Raw genomic sequence first — 18470 nt, forward strand, 5'->3', positions numbered from 1 at the left:
TCGCCCATGATAGGAAGTGGTTTTTTTATTTTTTTTATTACGAAAAATTTATTTTATTTATTTATATTTTTTTCATCTACACTCTTTACATATATATATATATACCCTACACCACTTGCGGTACATTGTGTATTAAGTTAATGGGGATGTATCTAATACCCAGAAGGGCTTAAGATGGATTCACACATTTTATTATACCGATCGATTCAGAATCATTTTCGAAATCGATCTAAGCCTGTCTATCCGTCTGTCCGTCTGATCTCTGTCCATGTAAATTTGTGTTCAAGCTGCAGATGGCAATTTTTGAAGATAATTTGTTCAAATTTGGTACACAGGCGTGCTTTACTCCAAGGACGCTACGGAAAATGATTCGAATCGTTCCACTTTTTTGACCACACCCCGTATAATGCTCTATTTTGAAAAGTCATTATATGGAGAAATATTGCGATTTTCAAAATTTCTCGGTAAAAATGGCTAAGTAGTAGTATTTCGGCATTCGAAATAGATGTAAAAACTTTGGATCCAAGGGTGTCATTTTATTCAAACCTTCTCTCATATAACCATTCCTACGGGAATTAAAGCTTTACATGGTAAATGGGTCGAATTTTCAATATTTTATAGGGTGAAAAGTAACTCTAACTATAATAAATTGCCGAAGATATCTATCTAACCGAATTTGGACTATGCAGGTCTATTTTTAGGATACCATTGCATATAAGGATTCTCAAGTAAACCCTTATAGGCCAAAAGAGTAGTAAGTCCTTCGGGAACAGGCTTAATTTTTATTATTCTATGATGAAAATTAATTCATAGTAGCGTTAACGGTAGTGAATCTCTGAAAAATAGAAATTGGATCACGTAGATCTATTTTTTTTTTTTTGGACATCCATAAATATAGGCGCTGTCACGGAAAGGAAATCCTTATATGGAGAGCAAATCTAATCGTCCAACATGCGAGCTTCGACGAACAAAACGAGCGAACAATTTTACCAGGCGATGGGGTGTCCACGTTGTCCAACTATACGGTTCTTACTTATCTCATTTTGTTTACAGTAACATTATACACTCGGCGGGACGCGTATACGCACCTCAGTTTAGAGGGGAAATAATTTAAATTCACTCAAGTTGGCGTACGCTAACCTGCCTTCCCCGAAGTTAGCTTGACTTATCATTTTATACCCTACACCGCTTGCGATATAAGCGAATACTAAGTTGGTGTGGATGTATAGAATATCCAGCTAGGCTTGAGATAAATCCATCCAGAATAGATGGATAATCGACGGAAAATCACAACAAGTTCAACGACTACACAACTCTCGACAATTCGATTCAAAGTGTTCCATTTAAGGACTAATTATGGTTTCTTTCCTTCATTCATTCATTTGACTGTTTGCTTGTCTCTCCCGCTGTCCACTTTTTCATCTGTTGGTCTTGTATTCGTATTTTTAACCTAGAAATCGCAATTTTTGATTCATTTTAATGAAGCCGCAAACCAACAAATGTTATTGGAATTGATTTGGCTTAGACCACTTCTCCTATAATGACTTTCTAACATAAGGTAAATAATTGTATTATGGTTATGTGTATTTGCTTAGCTTATTAAAATTTATTCATTTTATGATTTTTAATTTACCTGTTTTGTGTGTGTGTGTGTGTGTGTGTGTGTGTGTGTGTGTGAAGCAAGAATTTTTATTTGGAGCTTATCAGAACGCATCGACTTCAACGTATTACTGTAAAAGAAGGACATTACAGATTAAAGCCTGTACGCATATATATATATATATATATATATGTATGAGTTGTTATCGATTGCGGGGAGGTCATCAATATGTATATACATATATATTTATATTTTTGTTTTTCTTTTTTAAACTACGCTACGTCAATACAACACTTTATATACGATAATAAATTCGTTTTATACATGACATATTTTTTGTTATGGTGTCAAGAAGTCTTCAAGAAATGAATTTTAGTTAACTAATTGCTTTTAATAGAAATGATACGGAAAAATAAATTTAATATGCATAGGTAAATATTATTGTGTTAAGACAATTCGAGTTTTCTGATCATAACCTGAAGTGCTTCATATTCGCTAACAAGATAGAAAATTGCATATTAAATTTTTTAGTTAGAAAGCCCCAAAAACTCATTTCCTCACTTCCTATCATCAGTGTGTCTCCCTTCAAAGTCATAAGAAATCAGATAAAGACTTGACTCAGTCAGCTTAGTTGAAGGAAGTAAATGAAAAAAAATAAGAAAAAATATAGAAAAAAAGCCAAAAAAAAGTTCTTACAACAAAACCTGTCGTTAACAAGTAAAAGTATTTTTAGAAAAAAGCACAATATACGTAAGCTGAGTGAAATTGTTTAAGGGATATATTCGCTGCTTCCTTTTCTAGCCACGCACTCCTCATCTTGCGTACCTAATACTTTTACTAGCAAAAAACATAAAGAAGCAGCATAACGTTAAATAAAGAGCACAAAATGAAAGAAAATTTAGGATTTTAAGGAAAGTGCGCCAGCATCAGCAAAGCAGGTATCTTTAGAGATTGACATGGACGCCTATCTACGTAAAACTTAGCTCCATGGTCCAACGTGCGCGACAATTGTCTTCAGGATGGACTATTCCACTGGCTTGCATTCCAAGTGAGGCCTACCTACAATTTCATTTAGGGGTTAAGCTTGCGAATTTCATGTATAGCAATAGCTATCATGAAATTCTTTAAAGAGCCATTAGGTCAACACACAAAGCTTTGCGTGCTTTTCAATACCAGTCAATAGTGCGGGATTTTATCAAGTAGCGCCCACCAGTGAACCACAGATTTTCCACCAAATGTCAACTTCTCTGCTCTCGAACATGAAGATAGAATAATCGAGAAAATCTCTCATCTTATATCAAAGACTTTTAAGGCTGTTCAGGTGAGTGAAGCATGCATATTTTATGATAAGGCATGCATATGTATATATATGTTAAAGATTGCATTCATGGGAAAGCTGAAATACCCTAATTAACTCAATTTTAGCATTTAAGTGTTGAACCCTACTCAGGTTGATGATGAGTATTTTCAGCACGAAATCGCTGACAGTAATGAAATGAGTTTTTGAATCAACGCCTCTAATCCGTCCTTCTACTTTCCATTGTCTCTTTCACCTTTCCGCTTAATAAAACACCTTCTAACTGCCATCGAATAGGAAATTACGCCTGATTGGTTGATTATTATAAAACACAACCAAAATAAAAAATAAATAAATAAATAAATAAATAACAAAAAAAATGTGTTTAGTACGCAATTCAAGTGGGCGGGATAGTAAAATAAAAAAAATCACACCAATCGCCACAGTTATACAATGCAATAATAATTGTTTTAGATGCCGATTTGAAGTATGATACACAAAGTAACCAGGCATCATAGAATTTTCCAATAGAGAGGCGGACGATCCAATTATGCAGTTATCCAAAAATGAAGTCGACATCTTTTTTTTTGTTCTCGAATCGAAACAATTTAAAAGCATTATAGTGGACGACCATTGAATACCCTAACCCACAGTTATTCATGCAAGAATTTTTCAAAATAAAATCATATATTGAAAGTGGTCGAAAAAGTGATACCATCGCAATCGTTATCAATAGCCCGGTTGTTTCAAATTTCATCAATTTCATCTCAGAAATAGCGATCCATTGATTGAGTACAAGAGAACGAGATGGATAGACGGATAGACAGAGAAATAGCTTGAGAAATCACATTTCATATTATAAATGCATAAATTGCAGTTGTACTATTATAGCTTTCAACCGTACCTTTGTTGCGAAATCTTATCGCTTTTAGTTCGCGCTATTGTAGCTTTTTCTGTAAACATTTTTTCTACATTTAACACAAATGCATTTTGCACTTTTTTTTCTTCTGCTCTGAATTACGTCTGTTTTATGCCCATCATCCGCGGGTGAACGGTACATTAATTTTTTCGAAACGTTTGCCACGCCCAAAAGGACGCTTCAGCGACCTCACAAAGTATATATTTTCTTGATCAGCAATAAATACTGAATCGATTTAAGTACGTCCGTCGATCCGTGTGTGTGTTTGATGTCAGTTATAAATACAAATATAAAGCTATCGATTCCAAGTTTAGGAGAAAAATTGGAAGTTCTTGCGCACAGATTGGCGCTGAAAATGGGCGAAATTGGATTAAAGGACATGCCTGCAGAACTGCGTAACGCAACAACACCTCTGTCGTTCAAAAGAAATTAAAAATTGATTTTTCACGCATTACCCATAAACCACAACCGACAAATCTACAAAAACTTGAAGGAGTGTTTTATGGGCATTGCTAGTAGTATCTGTATAAAAATGGGACAAATTGAACTCCTCGTCTATCCACCATTACAGAATATTAAAATTGGATTTTTTTTTATTTTTTTTTGGTCGATACCTTTATAACGCGTAAAAGCAAGTTTCAAAAATCTTGCGGTATGTCCGTCTGTCCATTTGTCCGTCGTGTCCATATGTTTAACTGCCTAGCTCTGTAGTATCTGCGATAAATATTCTTACGTTCGCAAAAAAGAAGAAGAATCGTGTACAAGTTTGCAAAAGAATTTGAAAATGACTCAACATGTGCCCACAAGTCTCACATGCCTAACACACGCAAACACTATGAACACCTTTGCTTTCCGCGTTTTTTCGCTTTTTACTCATAAACTATAGACTATGAAAATTTAGTTTTTTTCCTTTTTTCTTTTTTTATTTTTTGGATCACGGTGACGGGTGTAAAAGATTCGGTCACGACTGAATATAATTTTCTTACTTGTTTTTCTTACCTTTTTTTTTTTTTTTTTTTTCTTTTTTTCACTTAACTTTTTTAGGACATACATACATGCAATACATACATGCATTTATGGTAGGAAATTGAGGCCAATATGTGCAGTGTACATTCGTATAATAATACTACTAACTAGTATCGCTAATAACTAAATTGCACTCATTGTCTGCGCTCTAATCAAAAAATCTGCATTCACTTTACACTTGTATATTTTCTATAAATGAAAGCACAGCATGACGAACATTTGGATTTTTCATTTATTTATTTATTAATTTTTTTTTTTTTTTTTTCGTTTTTATATTTCAATACAAGTGCTTTATACAGATTTTTTTCGATTACTGTCGTCGTTATTTTGTAAATTTCAAGTAATTTATTGTATAAACAGCACTCGAAAATTATTATGAGTGAACAAATGTGTATTTGTTTGTTTATTTATTTTTTTTTTTTAAACTGGAAAATTTTTTTCATATATTGGTCTTTGATTTCTCTCCTTAATATTTATTTTATTTAATTGGATTTCATTTTCTGTCTTACCTTCAATAGCACGAATATAAGAAACTTATCAAAATTTATTTAAATTTCGTATTACGGTACAGATAATGTTCGCATACTGCAGAAGATCAATATTCAGGAAGTACAACTTATCCTATATCATAATTGCACATAAATACCTTTTAAAAATTTCATTTAAACAAATGCTCTCAGAAAATCTACTACAGGTTTTCAACTATCAAACCCATTAAGATTATTCAGTGATCAGCGAAATCCGAAATCGAAGCGATTTATTTGTAAATGGATGGCATAGTAGAAGCTTCCAAGTCTTCGGCAAGAAACCGGATTTGAAAAATGAAATGAATTTGATCAAAAAAAAAATATATATATATATATATATATATATATATATATATAGATAACCTTTGCCAAATTGCTCGTGAACCGAGCTTCACGAAATAAGAAAATTTTATTTTGATAGATATGATAAAGATCTTTGCCGACGAATATAGCCAATAGACCAATGAATGGATTTATTGTTGGGAAAGTATTATTCAAATTCATTGTTAATCTTTACCCTTTGCATTTATCTTATCGCTTAAATTATTTGTAAAAAAATGATGACTAATTCAAAAGCTTTACTAAATAAAACTTTAAGAATAATTAGTCATTTCTGAAGCAATTGCATTTTCGAATTTGGCATATCATTAATTTCTCGACGACCATCGTCTAATTGAAGCAACCTGTCCCGACTATAAACGGGAATTGTCTCTAAGCGCATTCTTCTTCATAATGCCAATCAATTCTTGCCATTCAATCCTTTTGTAAATACGTAAACAATAATTGAACGAAATTCAATTTGTTCAGTTTGCAATTTTTTTTTTTTTTTTTGTAGCTTTAAGGATCAAAATGTTTTTACTTATCAGTTGTCTGGCTGGATTGAACTATATTTGATAAATTGGCTTTTAATTTTTTTTTTTTTTTTTTTCATATTCTCATCAAAGAGAGAGGAATTAAGTTGCCATGAACAAAATATATATTCTGCCGGTATCTACAGTATCGGGCTGCAATACTTATAAGTTCAAGTTTAGCATTTCGTCTTCGTCTTTAGTTCGTTTCGTTGTTAGTTTATCGCCGTCTTCTTCGAAATTTGTTTTATTTATAACGGGAAACACTTTTATGCTACTGTTCCGTAAAACTATGGCCAATTGTTTGGCGCCGAAGCGGCTTTTTAAAGCTGAAGAAATAATGATAATAAACAGATTGCGAAGCGAATGTTAATCTCCGCAGCTTTTACGCTTCGTGATATCATCATCATTAGTGCGAACATTATACAAATGGGTAAATTCCTTTCCCCTTCAAAGTCAAAAATAAGAATTTTTGATCTAGCACTGGCTTAAGCGCACGCGAATTGCTGATAGTATATATATAGCATATATATATATAACTGTCTCTTAATGATTATATGCATTGCATTATAGTTTTGACAAATCTATCCTACATTTAGGCAAAGTAATATCGACTAAAATGGGATTTGTGTGGCCAATGCCTTATCCATTGATTTTCTTTAGCATATAATCACAATGTTGAAGAAACTGTATTTCAACCTTTATCGTCTAGCTAATCTCAATCTTTGCATCGTACATATATGTGAGGGACAATTGATTCCATGTTTAAATAGCATTTAGAAGGGGAATAAAAAAAGTGAAGAAAAAAGAAAACAAAAAAAAAAAAAGGCACCAATATATTAAATAAGTAGAAGTGATAATACTTTTTTTGTATACTATATAGAATATAATTTTTAAGCTACTACAACTTTAACTGACTGACAGCGCACGTTGATTCAAAGATAACTAACCATACATAAATGTTTACATAACTGCAATAAAAACAGAGCGAAAAAAAAAAAAAAAAAAAAACAAAAAAAAAAAAACTTTTATTCAGCTAACACCGAACGTTGGTAGACCCATCCACTAGTTTATTTTTATTGTCATTCAGGGAATCAAAACGAAATACAGAAATACATGACATAGATTGCAAAAATATAAGCCTAAGCGTAAACCTATATCGACGATAGTTCGCAAATTATGTACATAGCACAAGGATTCGAATCCCATTCTCGCCTCAAAATAATCAATTTTTTTCATTTCAATTAAATGATTTTGCTTATGCGAATCATGAGGTCTCGCTTTAATATGCATATATCCGTATATCGTGTAGAAAATAGAAAACTATACTTTTCCGGCCATAATTAAAAAAAAAAAAAAAAAGGTTAAGCTGCAAAATTTTGAAGAGTGAACGACTTAATTTAATGAAAGGTAGGATTCCCGGTCGAGAAATTAATGAATTATTTGCAGAAAGGAACTTGTTAACTTACAACATAAGCCCAGTTAATGGTAGATAACATAAGATAGCTCAAACATTTCCTACGATGAAATTCTTCGGTACAAACTTCGAAACATTTTTTCTCTCTCTCTCTCTCTCTCTCTTCTGTAATTGCAAAGACAAAGAAGTCCATGCTATGCAAACGTAACATAGCCTCTCTCATACAGTGAAATTGGTGAATGTAACAGACATTACGGGATTAGAGAAAGTGCGTTTTATTAAAAATTATTAATTATAGTGTCGTAAACGTAACAAGTTATGTAAGCATAAGTATTATATAACATGCATAACGTTCACGCATAAGCACAAGTCATATAGATGAGTTGCTTCTAACAATCATATGACACAAAATATTCGATGACCATCATTATAGATTAGATTCCAACAAAATTTAATTGAAGTTTGATTTGCATTCCGAATTAGCGGAAATGAAAGAACAAAATATTATACTAAATATTTAATGGCTTAAATAAAAGCCGGGCAGAAGAAGGGACATGGATATATGGTTTTCACTATCCACGTTCATTTTTTCTCTTCTTCCTAACGATCAACCACTGAGAGCATGTCAGAGTCAGGAAGAATCATAGGCGCGAAGGTGACGAAAAAGAAAAAGTAGTATTTGTGTACATTCGACTTAAATGCGCGAGCCTTCGAAAGGATGGGAGGGGTGCATTAGGGCGTCCTCGTTACCTAGATTTATGTTCAATAATTCGACTTTTTTGTTAGCAATGCATCCCTCTACATTATTTTAGACCAGACCGCTTCTTTCAAAGATATTTCAATCAATAAAGCACGATAGCGGTCGAGATGGCACTATGAATACTATGCCTCGCTTTTGCACGTGAGAGAATGTCAAAGCGATGGCTAGTCTTCAACATACCATCTTCCTTCCCTCCATTCAAATACGACAGATACCGTTTGCCTCTAAGAAACATTGTATATATTGGTAGAATTAACGCTCAGTTGAGGCAAAATCGCCATAAACTGATAATGAATCGGTCAATTCGAATCATTATTATTGCGATCTCGTCCATATCTACAGTTTTACTTATTTATTATTGAATCGAGAACTTTGCGCAGTTCATAGGTAGCTTCAAGCCAAGAAAGGCCGGTAAGAAGACTTTGAGAAACGGAACATACTCACCGTCATAATAGAGAGAATATAAATAAATAGAAACTACATTGAAAGACAACAACAAAAAATAAAATTTACTATCTCTGAAAAAGAAAAAAAAAAAAGAAAAAAATCAATGATATCAATAATATTTTTTTCCATTTTTTTTACAACAAAAAAAAAAAAAAAAAAAAAAAAAAAAAAAGGGGTCTTTTGTGAGGTAGGAAAGGTATCCCAGAAATACACGCGTTCCACTAACTTGCTCGCATAACGAGTAACACTTTGTTTTTAACAATTCAAAGCAAGCAGACATTTAAAGCGAGTATTTGTAGCGCCCACTTCAGACGCCTGTAAAATTCTAATTTTGGCATACATTCGCGATTTTGGGAATAATAATAAAAAAAAAAAAAAAAAAAAAAAAAAAAAAAAAAAAACTTCAAAATTTTGTATACAAAAAATTAGAAAAAAAAATTAATAAATAAATAAATGAAGGAAAATTTTAATCGCAACCGATTTATGAGATTTGCGGATAATTGAATCTGAAAAGTCATATAAAACTTGTAAACGATAGAAATTATTTGAAATTAATTAATTAATTAATCGTGAAGTGTTGGGAAGAAGTTTTCATAATTTATTGAGGTTTTGTCAATGAGTTGATCGCACTGCTTTACGGTTTATGACAAGCACTTAGAAAGGTTGAAAATATAATTTAAAAAAAAAAAATACAAAATACAAAATAATGATAATTTAAAAATATTCAAAATTTCGGAAGCAATGCGATATTTTTATTTTATTTTTATTTATCACTTAATTAAGTAAAGTAAAATAAAGCTTAAAAAAAAAGAAAATTTATCAATTAATACAAAAAAAGATCAAAATAGAAATAAAAATAATTAAATAATCAGATTCATTCATTCATTCAATCAATCAATCAATCAATATTTTAAAGTTCAAGTTCCTATACATCATCCGACCCTTTATAATAATATGACAAATTATAATCCAAATTGTGGCTTTTACGAGGATTACGGTAGCAGCGGTTATTATACCGCAGCGAATAATATCTACCAACAGGATTATTGTATGCAACAGGATTACAATGAATATAATAAACATGTTTATGAGTAAGTACATCATTTAAAGATTTTGATTGTCAAAATTTTACCCTTACTTTCAATTCATCCCTTCAGGATCTATCGGTAATCTCTTTGACATTTGTAAAACTTACGAGAAAAAAAAAAAAAAACTTTTCTTTTTTTTTTTTTTTACTTTTAAATTTAATTATGCAAATCCGTTTGCCGCTTAGCTCAGGTGATCCACGTTAGTTATTGAGTTAGGGAACTGGATATTATCGCTTGTGTATTCATATTTGCTTTCCAATAACGTACATCTTTGAAAGAATTTATATGGTCACGTATGCAAATAATGAAAAGCTTTTCACTTGTTCGATTTAACAGTGAAACTGTAAAGTACCTCCAATTTCCCCATCTCTCGTTAGTTATATTAATAAGCTTCGCCTACATATATTCGCGATTCCCTAATACCCAAACAATGGTATGCGAAGTCTCACATATATATGTATGTGATTAAGAAAGGAAAAAGTTCGTGGCACATTGCCCATTAGAGGTGATTTTCGAATCACCTAAAGTTGCAATTTTATAAATAATTAAAGAAATAAAACTTATTGTGACCTAATGCCGCCGAACATAACATTGCGTTTTGGAAAGAAGTCAAAATTTTGAAAAAAAATCCCTTTTTATTTAACAATATCACTTCGGCTCACACGACAATTCTTCGCAGATTTGCTAAAAAAAAAAAAAAAAATTGATCATAGTGTTTGGAATAGAAAATGCCTCGGTAGAATGAGCGGAATGCAGAAATTTCCATATGAAAGACGTGCCGCTCATTGATTAATGAAATCCATGAAAAGGAAGATCTGCGGGAACGTTTTTAAAAGTGTTTTTGAATCATTTCCACACAATTAAATAGCAACAGTGGACCTTTGCATTCCAGTTACGAAAACCTGCTGAAATGAAATGAAATCGATTCACTTTTGAAGAGCAAGAGGTCATTATCCCAAATGGTTTGAAAGTGTACAAACGATGGCAAAGACCGAGTTAACGCCACATAAGCTTTAATGCTTTATGTTTGATCGGATTGCAAAGAATCGATAATCATGACCTGATCTTGCTTAACTTGGGCAGATGATTGTTTCCCCTTGTCTGCTGTCGATAACTAAGACCATTAAATCGGCCAATTGTCGTAAAGTGCCCAGAATTGAGCAATCGGAAAATAGTCGTCTCCCATCAAGGCAGTACCAGACCGCAAGCATGATTCGAGAAAACTCTTAAAAACTTCAATACGAAGTTTTGATGCTTTCTGATTATTATTTGCTTCGCTCTCTCCAACAGCCCCTTAATAATGTAAAATTGAGTTGAAAAGATGATCAGAAGGTCATTTTTCAATTGAAACTGAACCATAAATTAACAGTTATGTTGTAAAAAATTCGAATACTATAGCTTATGTAATTCGAGGTTTAGCAATTCCTGTGACGTGACGTTAAAGGCATTGTTTATGGCCGTAAAAAGATTTTAGATGATTCCTGCATTATATATCTGAAAGGAAAAATAGCAAGCATAGCACTTAACGATAGTGACCGTAAGGATTATCATTCATTTAATTGATCTCGATGCCTGCTCTTCTTCTGTGAGTAGAATTAGCTGGAAATCAATTTGATAATTTTAAGAATATGTGCAGAAAATCACGGCAGGCTTGATAATTAATATAACACGTACCAATAAAGATAGGGGAATTGCCTGGCATTATTCAACATATATGTGCGCCCTACAGCCCTGAGCAGAATGTTTTAGCTGAACGAATGGGCAGAGCTGTTATTGAAAATGCTAGATATCTACTGTTTCGGGCAAACATCGTGAACGAAAGCAGGGAATACAGTAATTTTTTGCCTTGCAAGAGTCTTCTATCTGCACTTGAAGAGATTCCAGCTTAGACATAAACCATCTGTAAAGCATTTCAAAATTTTTGATTGCACGACAACGATTCCAATATCAAGGCAGTAGCGTATAAAATTGAATACCAAGGGAGAAGAACTTATCTTTACTTCATTCTGTCAAAGTTCCAAAGTGCAAAGTTTTCTTTTCGCTTTTTTGATTATACAAAAAAAAAATGCTAAAATTAGCCATAATGCAGTTTTTCAAGCAGTTTGATCGTTACGATGAACTTTCATTACAAGCAATATCTTATAAACCGTTCGGCAAATTTTACGATTCGCGGAACGATGTCTGTGAAAGTAAAAACGAAAAAGAAAATGATGCATTTTATTATGATGAGGAGGAGATGAAGAAGAAAAAAAAAGTAATTTGTTAAAAAAAATGAGGTAAGTAAGCATTCTTAACAACTTTCGAATACTAAACCGAAGTTAAAGAAACGTTGAGGACGAGATTAACTAAAATTAAAAAACCCAGTTGATCGTTATGAGCTTAAAAAAACATTGAGTCATCCATTTTGTGATTCAGAAAGTAAATGTAAATAGGACGACACACTTCTAATTAAGATTTGGATGGAATTTTATGAATCTTGCGCCGAGTTGTCCAGAAATTGTTAAAACTTTTAACGATTATTGAACCTTTGGTGTATAGAAAACACCGAACAAACACAAGACTTTTAATTGTATAAAAGTAAATTTTGGGCATGGTTTATGGGCTGAAAATGCCATATTTTTGATGTGTATGAAAATCGCTTTACGGTTACGCTCAGTGCAGAACGCTACGGAAATCGGATAAATGATTTTTTATAACAAAATATCGGACGACTTCGGCTTCGATGATATGGCGTTTCAAGAAGTGTGAAGAGTTCAAGCACAAGTCCAGCGGTCGTCATTTCATCTTAAGGAAATGAAATTTCATCTCGATGTCTTTTATCGTTTACTTTTAATTACAAATAGAAAAAAATAAAAAAAAGGAAAAACACTAACGCAGTTCATGAACCGATAAATAATTTATATAAATACCTCTATGCCATGGTGTGCATCGAACGAGAAATATGAAAAGATAGTAACACTTGGTAAATAAGTGAACTACTGCCTAAGAGGAAGGCGCGATTAGCATAAACAAATTATGTTTCAAGCACGAGAACAATTTGAAGCACACCTTGTCACAGAAGCGTATTTGTAAAAGAAAGGAATCGATTATGAGAAAGTGTTCTCAAGTCTCTCAGTGAAATGATATGATATTTTTCAATAAGGCTCCTATTGGTAATCGCTGTAAGACATGAACTTGATGCCCCGTGTACAAAATGAATTAAAATAATCACAATTTCATGAAAATTTTGATTGGCATTAAGATAAGGCGAAATCAAGGCAAATTTACAGAATGTCCACGAATTGAAGTAGACAAGTTAGTAGACGTTAGAAACAATCAAGCAATTATATATTACTCTGATCAACTATCGGCTATAGCAGTCGTAAATAGATCTGTTCACATATTACCGCGAAGAAGCAAATGTGACGATCTACATAGCACTATAAGTGAATGATATTTTCACTTTTGTAACTGACATTCACAAGAGAGTGCAACTTAAAAAATAAACTAAAAAAGAAATTTGGATGCTGTAGTAAATGAAAATTATAAGATATAGAAATAATGTAAAACGATGCATAGATCAGAGTAAATATCTAATAGACATCCGACTGATTGACTGATTGATAAGATGTCACTACATCGCTTCGATATCAAACAAAAGTTATCGAGGCAAGAAAGCAATTGATAGTCTATCATATACATTAGTTGGATAAGCTAAGCAAATGTATCCATTAATGCAATATAGATACTTTCCAGATTTAATTAAAATACTGAAGCAATTTCTTGATTTGCAGTTAAAAGAATTTAACGGTACATAAACAATGCCCTACATTGAATATTAAATTATCGTCAAGACGATACAGCCATCGTTATAAGATCAACTTATGCAGACTGGGCCGACGAGAAGCGACGATATCCGCTAGTCTACAACAGAATGTGTTTGCCGCGGAACTCCAATCTTCAAAACACATTGGCAATCTTTACATCTGGAACTGAATATATGGCACCATTGACAGCTTGCCAAGAAATGAATTAATTAAAATCCTTGTGCAGCGAAATTTTTCTACCCTGAAAATGAGCCATAGATACTCCACGCAAATAACAATGTGACTTACAACAATTTTGATCTAAAATTTCAATATGCTTACCCCTGTCTAGCCGAAGCGAAGATTTAGAGGCGGTCAAAAAAATGATTGCAAATAGAAGTATCACCTGCTTCTGCCGACGTTTTATTTATATATTATTTAAAGAGAAGGATCAGCATGAAAACAAGAGAAACAAGCCAATAAGAAAATCAATAATCGGTCGTGAACGTATCTTTTATACCCATCACCGTGATCCCAAAAAAAAAAAAAAAAAGAAGATAAATAAATAAATTTTCATATTCAATAATATTTACAATCAAATTGGAAATTTTTCATGGTATATGTGTTGTACTTTATGAGTAACAAGCAAGAAACCCAGTAAAGGGCAAAGGTGTTCACAGTTTTCGCAACACTGACGTGTGGGCGTGTTCTTTGAAAAGTTTGGTTCATTTTCAAACTCTTTTGTTCGCAAACGGAAGACTCTTTCCCACAGATACACACAGTTGCGAAGATGGAAAGATCGCCGGATGAATGGATGTACATGCTCAGATGCAACTGGCCATGGATTTATTTACTTACTACAGCGTCGCCTATAGAAAATAAGTTCAATTTTTTCGAGATTTAATTGCCGTAGTTTATGAGTAATGCGACAGACACCAATTTTTTATTCCTTTTCAAAAAGGGGAGATGTTCCCAGTTTACGAGGGAGTGCGGATATGTTTTTCGATCGATTTGCCACACTTTCAATACCAAACAACGTGCAAGAACATGATTTAAATATGATTTACCAAATTTGAAGTCGATATCTTCACTCAGACATACGGACCGATATGGCCTAAGCAATGCAGATTTTCATGCTAATCAATGGGTCTCTAAAGCTTACTTTTGCAAGCATTGTTGCAAACATTATGACAAAATGAGTATACCTCACATCTTTTAGTGTTCAATGTGAAAAGAGAAATTCAGCTAATTGAATGAAATTATTTACATATATTTGACAAATCAATAAGCGAAGCGACAATAAGAATGTAGCGGCCTAAACGAAAGTAGTAAAAAAAAAAAAAAAAAAAATTCAACGAATTGAATTTAATTATATAGAAAGAAACAAGAGCATAAAGGTAAATGAATCGGATCTCTGATGAGAGAAACAAAATCTCGGAGAGAAATAAAATTCAACTGCAGAAGATTGAAATGATGGGGGAACGAATTCTTATAATTAGCTAAATCGAAGTATGTTATATCCTAATAAAACAAAATAATCAACAAAAATCTCTTTATCTGAGTTTTCTCTCTCTCTCTCTATATATATATATTATAATATATATATATATATATATATATATATATATATATATATATATATATATATAAGTATTTTATACTGAATAAACAAATCAAGAATTGAACGGAAAAAAGTTTTTTCCCGTCGGGATTAATAAGAGAAACTTTTAATATGAATTTAACTTCTACGATCTATTTATGTAATGAATTTTCATGAAAATTCAAGAGAAAGAAAACATAAACAATAAGGGTTTTGAGGGGAATTCATCGTTTCGTTATTCCTATCAGCGATCCCTTAATAAAATATATACTTATAATAAATTTTTTTTATTTTATACATCCTGCTTAAAATAGATAATTATCCGCATAATATATATTACATAGATACAAATGTCTGTCTAAAAACCCTATAAAAATCTTTGTATAATAATACAATTTCAATTCAGACGCTATTAACAACCCCCCTCCCCGTACATTTATGTCATTTATGCGTTGCTTGGTTTAATGAAAATGATGGCAAGTCAGAGCATGACGAATATTCTTTAACAGATAGAGGCGTGAAAAATTATTTAAAGAGCAAAAGAATATCTCTCTGCATATGTGTGCCTGTGTGTGTGTGTGTTAGTTTATATTAGTGTATGTTATGTGTACGTATATTTGTGTATAGTAAAACCCTTCAGATATAACAAACCAAAGCATATGCTTGTACAAGTAGGCAAAGAGTAGTTTTTTTTTTTTTTTTTTTTTTTTTTTTTTTTTTTTTTTCAAACCTTTTTATCAATGAATCTAATAATGCATTAGGGTTTCGTTATGTGTGCTTAGCTTACATGGGCAACCAGCCGCCATATTTAGTCGTTTTCTAGTAGCAAAATGCATCTGGATTGTGTAATATATTGAAAACGATCTCAGAGAAAATGAATGACTGACGATCAATACGATTGTACGCTTGTACACTTCATTTTCGTCAACTCACTAACACTAGTGTGCTACTTAGGACTTATTAGTGAATGGTGGTACAGCTTTCCGCAATCCCTTTTATATAGACAACATGTTCATATACGTAGGAGTAGCTTATGATTTTTTTCTTATTCTTCTCTCTATCTCTCTCTCTCTCTCTTTGGTTATAGTGCATCGATTAACATCTTAATCACTGGCATCTAATTTAAGGAATTTGAGTGATTGAGGAGAAGGAGGTGCCCCGCTTTACACTTAAAATTCAAAAAGTGATATTAGATTTGAACTGTAAGAGTTGTTACTCTCTACTCCTTCTTAGAATAATATATTAGTGAGATTTTTTTCTCATTTAATTGCCTGCAGAGTAACATATAAATTAGTAAAATTGCTGCTGAGATAGCATACAATGGAACCATAAGGGATCAAGACAAGATTGGCGCTGATAGTAAATTTAGAAAAATAAAAAAAAAAAACGAAAATTATTGATTGATTGATTGATTGATTGATTAATAATATGAAAAAAATTATTGGCTCTTCGGCTTTCTATACGCATGCGGGAATTTGTGCAACCCTGCCTCTGCTTAGTGAAAATGAGAACAAGCAAGCCGGCGTTAGAGGGCAGGGTAGAGAGCATAAACGCCTCGACATGCTCCGAAGTTCCAAACTACAATCTTAACGTAAAAATTTGCTTTTCGTAAGCTTAGTCATTTGGCTAAGCCGAGTAATTGAATAAATCGATTATTTATTTAGAGTTTTACACTCGACTACAAGAAGCATTGAAAGAAAAGGGTACGTCGCTTGACCATTTGAAGCGAATAAACAAAATTTGTCATCTCTCTTTTAATCTGAAATACACTTAACGACCATCGATGATAGGGTCTCTACAAAAAAATTTAGTTTCTCGGAATCGCTAAATATGCAAGGAACGAGCATTAGTAGATTAACTGAAATTGAAATAGTGGAACCCAGCTACGTTTTCAAATCGTTTACCCACTTAAGGTCAGATGATTATAACGATATGCCCACAAATTTTTTCTAGTAATTATATCTAATTAATTGCTTAGATAGGTGCCTTGTTAGTTAATACTAAAGATTTTCTCGCTTGCAGTCTTCACTGTCATTATTGGTTTCCCTTTCCGTCCTTAACAAATCGTCGTACACGCATATGACATACAAATTATCGACCAGTCCAGGAATGGACTTTTCAGAACGGTACATACTACATGTCTGTGTAATGATTGACACTGGTTGTCAATTCTCTAGAAATCTAATTGAAATTTGTTTACGCCGGCCTCTATCCCGACTGTTGCTATTCTAATTCTTACACTTAAAGTTGAATTTTGTCGTAATCTTAGACTGCTCTACAAATAACATAGCCCAAGGTCAAGAATCAATTTCAAATTTACCCAATTTAGAACCAATTTATCGATCTATACCGATGCGACTTCATTTTATTTTTCCCTTGAAAAATAATTATCTTTACTTAATCATGCAAGCATGTGTAGATTATTCCAAATACGCCATTAAATGCCGCTAATCCCGTTAGCGTAAAAATGGGTTAATTTACTCAAAAACTGATAATATGATTATAATGCATCCAACTCATTTTTTTTTACGCGATAGCTGCGTTCCTTAGAAATGCGTGCAAGAAGCAATCATGCAAAAAGATACATACGACGTATGGTAAATTTGGGTATATGCTCCTCAACTTTATGAACCCGTGTAAGATAAAAAAATAGTAAATATTTTAACAAAAAAAAAAAAAAAACACCGTGCAAAAAAAGTAATAATGAAATCCATATTACATATTTCTAAACCGAAAAGTATTCATTTTTATAACAAGAAATAACTTCACTTAAGTAGTGTACACTGCATATATAACATATAAAAATTGAATTTGAAATTAGGAATAAAAATCAATCGTCCAAACTGTTCTCGGATCAAAAATATTGTCTTCCATAGATGTGTCAGGTATGTGTAACACAACTGTCGGCTTTGATTCAAATAAAGAATTTCGTTCATTAATAACGGGCAAGTATCAGCCGAGCAAGCCACTAACACATGTGATTAACACAATTGACTAACTTTTGATCACAGTATTTTCTCAGTTGTATCTTACGTTGCTGTATACATAAGTTTCTCTGAGGCACTTTTAAAATTTAAATTAAAAAAAAAAATTTTTTTTGGATTCGTACTAAAACAAAAACTTTGCAGTGCACCGTGCTATTTCAAAATGTGAAAA

At 32.4% G+C, this 18470-nt stretch overlaps 1 protein-coding gene across 1 annotated transcript in view; it reads left to right on the forward strand.

Moving 5' to 3' along the window:
* The first annotated feature begins 9238 nt into the window (after positions 1 to 9238).
* Positions 9239 to 18470, forward strand: part of LOC119634569 (homeobox protein vnd) — a 40275-nt gene continuing 31043 nt past the window's right edge. Inside the window, exons 1-2 of the mRNA XM_038028806.1 lie at positions 9239 to 9503; positions 9758 to 9932. Of these exons, the coding sequence (XP_037884734.1) occupies positions 9796 to 9932 (137 nt within the window). The 5' untranslated portion in view covers positions 9239 to 9503; positions 9758 to 9795. The remainder of the gene's footprint in view (positions 9504 to 9757; positions 9933 to 18470) is intronic.

Source organism: Glossina fuscipes, unplaced genomic scaffold (genome assembly GCF_014805625.2).
Source record: "Glossina fuscipes isolate IAEA_lab_2018 unplaced genomic scaffold, Yale_Gfus_2 0, whole genome shotgun sequence".
In the NCBI taxonomy this organism is placed as follows: domain Eukaryota; kingdom Metazoa; phylum Arthropoda; class Insecta; order Diptera; family Glossinidae; genus Glossina; species Glossina fuscipes.